Source organism: Haliotis rufescens, unplaced genomic scaffold (assembly GCF_023055435.1).
Source record: "Haliotis rufescens isolate VD_foot unplaced genomic scaffold, xgHalRufe1.0.p SCAF_14, whole genome shotgun sequence".
Lineage (NCBI taxonomy): Eukaryota > Metazoa > Mollusca > Gastropoda > Lepetellida > Haliotidae > Haliotis > Haliotis rufescens.
Window position 1 is genome coordinate 2364374 of NW_025963824.1, and position 5834 is coordinate 2370207.

The 5834-nt window shown below is 46.9% G+C and overlaps 1 protein-coding gene across 1 annotated transcript; it reads left to right on the plus strand.

The window, feature by feature from the left end:
* Window positions 1-2415: 2415 nt before the first annotated feature.
* On the plus strand, window positions 2416-4763 carry LOC125379287. Its single transcript, XM_048395556.1, has 2 exons — window positions 2416-2579; window positions 2677-4763. Exon 2 carries the CDS (start codon window positions 3051-3053, stop codon window positions 4761-4763), a length of 1713 nt encoding a protein of 570 aa, XP_048251513.1. The 5' UTR covers window positions 2416-2579; window positions 2677-3050.
* Window positions 4764-5834: the final 1071 nt, after the last annotated feature.

A 5834-nucleotide genomic window follows, 5' to 3' on the forward strand; every position in this document is an offset into this window, starting at 1 on the left:
CACTCTGTACAAACACATACTTTTGATAAAGCGGACTAAGGTAGCATACAACTGATGTATACCGTATACATGACAGTGTGTGATCTATGTAATTTCCTCACACAGTACAAACACATACTTTTGATAAAGCGGACTCAGATAGCATAACAACTGATGTATACCGTGTACATCACAGTGTGTGACCTGTGTAATATCATCACTCTGTACAAACACATACTTTTGATCAAGTGGACTAAGATAGCATATATAACTGATGTATACTGTATATATGACAGTGTGTGACCTGTGTTATATCATCACACTGTACAAACACATACTTTTGATAAAGTGGACTAAGATAGCATAATGACTGATGTATACCGTATACATGACAGTGTGTGACATGTGTTATATCATCACACAGTACAAACACATGCTTTTAATCAAGCGGACTAAGTGACATATTAACTGATGTATACCATATACATGACAGTGTGTGACCTATATAATATCATCACACTATACAAACACATACTTTTGATAAAGCGGACTAAGATAGCATGATAACTGATGAATACCGTATACATGACAGTGTGGGACCTGTGTAATATCATCACACTGTACAAACACATACTGTTGATAAAGCTAATAAGCTAGCATGATAACTGATGTATACTGTATACATAACAGTGTGTGACCTGTGTAACATCATCACACTGTATTAACACATACTTTTGATAAAGTGGACTAAGATAGCATGATAACTGATGAATACCGTATACATGACAGTGTCTGACCTGTATTATATCATCACACTGTACAAACACATACTTTTGATAAAGAGGAATAAGATAGCATGATAACTGATGTATACCGTATACATAACAGTGTGTGACCTGTGTAACATGATCACACTGTATTAACACATACTTTTGATAAAGTGGACTAAGATAGCATGATAACTGATGAATACCGTATACATGACAGTGTGTGACCTGTATTATATTATCACACTGTACAAACACATACTTTTGATAAAGTGGACTAAGATAGCATATTACTGATGTATTCTGCATACATGACAGTGTGTGACATCTGTAATATCATCACACTGTACAAAGACATTCATTTGATAAAGTCGACTAAGAGAGCATAATAACTGATGTGTACCGTATACATGACAGTGTGTGACCTGTGAAATATCAGCACATTGTTCATACACATACTTTTGATAAAGTGGACTAAGATACAATGCAACTGATGTATACCGTATACATGACAGTGTGTGACCTATATAATATCATCACACTGTACAAACACATACTTTTAATGAAGCGGACTAAGATAGCATGATAACTGATGTATACCGTATGCATGAAAGTGTGTGACCGGTGTAATATCATGACACTGAACAAACACATACTTTTGATGAAGCATAATAAGTTACCATGCACCTGATGCATACCGTATACATGACAGTGTGTGACCTGTGTAATATCATCACACTGTACAAACACATACTTTTGATAAAGCGGACTAAGATAGCATATAACTGATGTATTTACATTTAGTACTAACGACTAAATGACTTTATCGCGCGTATCCAAACCATGGGCTAATTACGTCTGTAACCCAACCACCCCTCGTAACCCAATCACCCCGGGCCACCACTCGGCACCGTGCCCGGGGAATAATCCTGCGCAAGCATCATCCCCTCTTTGTTAGTCGGTCATTCGCGACCAACCCTCCACCAGTACACACGTGTGTCACTGTCTAGAAACGCTTTCTTTCGCTTTGGACGTTTCTTTTGTACCCAGTCGCGACCGTTTTGTCGATTACGCTTCGAATACCATCTATTCCAACACTCGCCGTATCGCATTTACACAATCGCGACCGTTTCGCCGATTACGCTTTAAATACCATCTATTTTCAGCACTCGCCGTATCGCATTTATTCCGTTCCACTCCCGAACTTCACCCTCGGGACAATTTACGCTTGTGGAATACCAACTCACCACCTCGACCTTTGTGATGCCTCCCAAGAGAAGAGCAACCGTCAACCACAAGCTGGTGAGGGGAGCCAAGCAGCCCAGGACAACCAGAAGACAAACCCCGGGAGTACACATTGTACAGGAGGCAACAGCTGATGGTGAGTCTGCCAATCACGGCAATATCGAAGGTGGCAACAGAATTAACGTACAATCGGCGCAGCTTGTAAATGCCGCACAGGCTGCCAACTCGGCTACCCAGGTAAACGAGCAACTGGAAAAAATACTCCAGTTGCTGGAACATTCAGCGCCTGGCCCGGTTAGCGCAAACCAACAGGTAAGGCGTGGTTTTAGTTCGCCCGCCATTTCGCCCAACATAGGGAGAATCCCCAATGCCCTCAACGAGGCCGACGGAGACGCGGCTTGGCCAGCCAATCACACCACAGGATACGGGGATTCCCTTTCTTTCCGTGCGGACGGATAGACGCGCACGTCAAACAACAGGTGAGGGAAAAAATCTGGCGTGGCGAGTATGTCGACCTCGGCACAATACTACCAAACAACGAGGGAGGTCACGAGGACGGTACGATTACCATGGCGTACGACTCCTCAGGTAAGGTAATTTTTAAACCAATTAAGCAGCAACCAAAGCGTCTGTCCCTGGCGAGCTGGACTTCAGCTTTCCACATTTTCATGTGTATATATGTTAGTAGGCACTCCGAGGTCCGCACAACCCAGGGGTTGCTGTCCTACATGGAAACCATACGGACGGCGGCGCTTCGATTCGGGGGGGATGCCTGGTCAACCTACGACCAACAATTCCGACACAGAATGTCAAGGGACCCCTCACGACGCTGGGACAACATTGACGGGGAGTTGTGGCTGAAGTACATGGTAACACAGCCGGTACTACAACCAGAATCAGGCGGACGGGGCGCAATGACACACGTACAGGGGGACATCGCCAGTCAGGTATGCTGGGATTTCAATAAATTTGGCTGTAACAGGGTTAACTGTAAGTACACTCACAAATGCGGTAAGTGTGGCGAACATTCCCATAGCTCTGGGACCTGCTTTCGAGGGAATGGGGTCCAACCGACCCCATACAAGCCCAATCAGCCTTTTCCTAACAGAAAACAACCCCGCAAGGCAGGTAAATTCAATGGCCCCTTCCCCCGTGGACCTCAATGAAATGGCACCTTGGTTACGCCAATATGCTAGGGTCAATTACAGAGATGCAAATTATTTATGGGTAGGTTTTAGCTTTGGCTTTAAGCTCGAGTTCCAGGGAAGCCGCAAGGGTCGCCTGGCACGAAACTTGCGATCAGCCACGCACCAAGACACGGCAGGCTACGTGAAACAAAAACTACAAAAGGAAGTCGACCTTGGCAGGATGGCGGGCCCCTTCAAGGACACCCCCCTAGACAACCTCCAAGTATCCCCAATAGGCCTGGTGCCCAAGAAGCAGCCAGGGTATGGTCAGCACGTGGGTAAGCATGCGGAGGAATTCCGTCTAATTCACCATCTATCCTATCCCAGGGGTAAATCTATAAATGACTTCATAGACACAGAGGCCTGCTCCGTTGTGTACGCCAGATTTGATGAAGCTACCCATATGGTTCTACAACTGGGAAAGGGAGCACTACTAGCAAAATTCGACATTCAGTCGGCCTTTAGAATTATACCAGTCCACCCATCCGATTTTGAGCTGCTAGGCATCAGATTCGAAGGTGAGTTCTATTTCGATAAATGCTTACCATTTGGCTGCTCCATCTCTTGCGCCATATTTGAAACGTTTAGTACCTTCTTGCAATGGTGCATGCAATCGCATCTTCCAACGCGTCCGATCATGCATTACCTGGACGACTTCCTAACGGGGGGCACAGCAGGCACCAGCCACTGCTCAGACAACCTCAACGGATGCGTGAATACACTTGAACAGCTCGGGGTTCCTATTGCGCACGACAAGACAGTGGGCCCCACAACCAAACTGACATTCCTAGGGCTGGAAATCGACACCATTGCAATGCAGATCAGAATCCCAGAGCCCAAGATCAAGGAGGCAACAAGGGAAATCCATGACATCCTGTCAACAGGTAACATCAAGGTCACAAAAATGGCCCTTCAGTCCCTCATAGGCAAGCTTAACTTTATGTGCAGGGCTATACCAATGGCAAGGGCATTCAGCCGCAGGCTAATCGATCTGCTTAGCAAAGGTAAGCAACCATTTCACCACATTAGGATTACCAGCTGGGTCAAGGAAGACCTACAAAAGTGGTTAACATTTCTTACAAGTTACAACGGCATTTCAGTGTTTCAGGACCAACTATGGGTGGACAGCGATTTCCTCCAGCTGTTTTCAGACGCAGCGGGCGGCGCCGGCTTTGGGGCCTACATGCAGGGCAAATGGTTTAACGGCGCATGGCCAACCCAGTGGGTGACGGATGGAACTACACGGGACTTGACGCTCCTGGAGCTGTTCCCCATCACACTGGCCATCCAAATCTGGGGCAAGCAACTCCCAAACAAAAAGGTCCTCTTTTACTGCGACAACCAAGCCGTCGTAACAATAATCAACAAGCAGTCAACCAAGGCCCCCAGAGTGATGAGCCTACTCCGTCGCCTAATCCTGCAGTGCCTCCGATATAATATTATGTTTAAGGCAAAGTATGGTTGTTCCACTGCTAACACTATTGCCGATGCTCTCTCGAGGTTTCAGCTCAAACGCTTCCGAGAGGCAGCACCAGCCGCGGACCAGAACCCAACACCTATCCCGTGCAACATATGGCTGATCTGAGGCAGGAAGCCGGCAGACTCCTACAACAATCTCTGTCTACTAATACATGGGCCACTTACCAAACAGGCATCAATGCCTTGCACCAGTTCCGGTCCGCACACCAGCTACAAGAAGTGTGGCCAGTCCCGCTGGATCAGGTCGTAAACTTTATTGCTTATCTGTCAGTCACTCACCACTCCCCCAACACAGTCAAGACTTACATTGCAGCGCTGTCTTCACACCACAAATTCCACGGGCTCACCGACTGTACAAACCATTTCCTGGTAGGCAAGATTGTAACTGGCTTACACAAATCAGCGGGCCGTCCAGACACCAGAAAACCGATCACTGCAGATCTGCTGCAGGTAGTAACCAACAATCTGCCTCACGTATGCTCATCAGCATATGAAGCCAGGCTGTTCAAGGCAGTCTACTGCACAGCCTTCTTCGGCTTCTTTAGGGTTAGCGAACTGGTCCAAACTGGACCCTCAAAAACAGGTTGCGCCATCCAGAATCTAAGCTTCTCGGGCAACCCCCAGCAGCTTGCAATCCATTTACCACACTCAAAGTCCGATCAGTACAGGATGGGGACAACAGTTACAATGTCACCTATACCAGGTAACCCGCTATGTCCGGTAGTCGCCATCAAGCACTACCTGGAGGCGCGCCCCTCCGGCCCACAACATGCATTCGTCCACTTTGACCATTCCCCCGTTACAAGGTACCAATTCCAGGCACTCCTAAAAAAGGCCTTAGCACACAGCAACATAAACACGGCCTGCTATTCTTCGCACTCCTTCCGCATTGGGGCAGCCACATCAGCAGCCATGAACGGGGTGCCCGAACACCTCATACAACAATACGGCAGGTGGAAATCAGATTGCTACAATGCTTACATACGCCTACCAACAAATTCAATGTTGCACAACTAATTCAAATAGTCTTTCATGGTACTTACTACACTTCTTATTGTTTACAGTTTGGATGGTGGGATCCAGCTACATGGCCAGGGCACGGCAGTACTTGCTCCTGAAGGGCACCAGTCCGAACCAACCGAGGATGCTATGGCTGGCACGAGGGGGGATGAGGTGG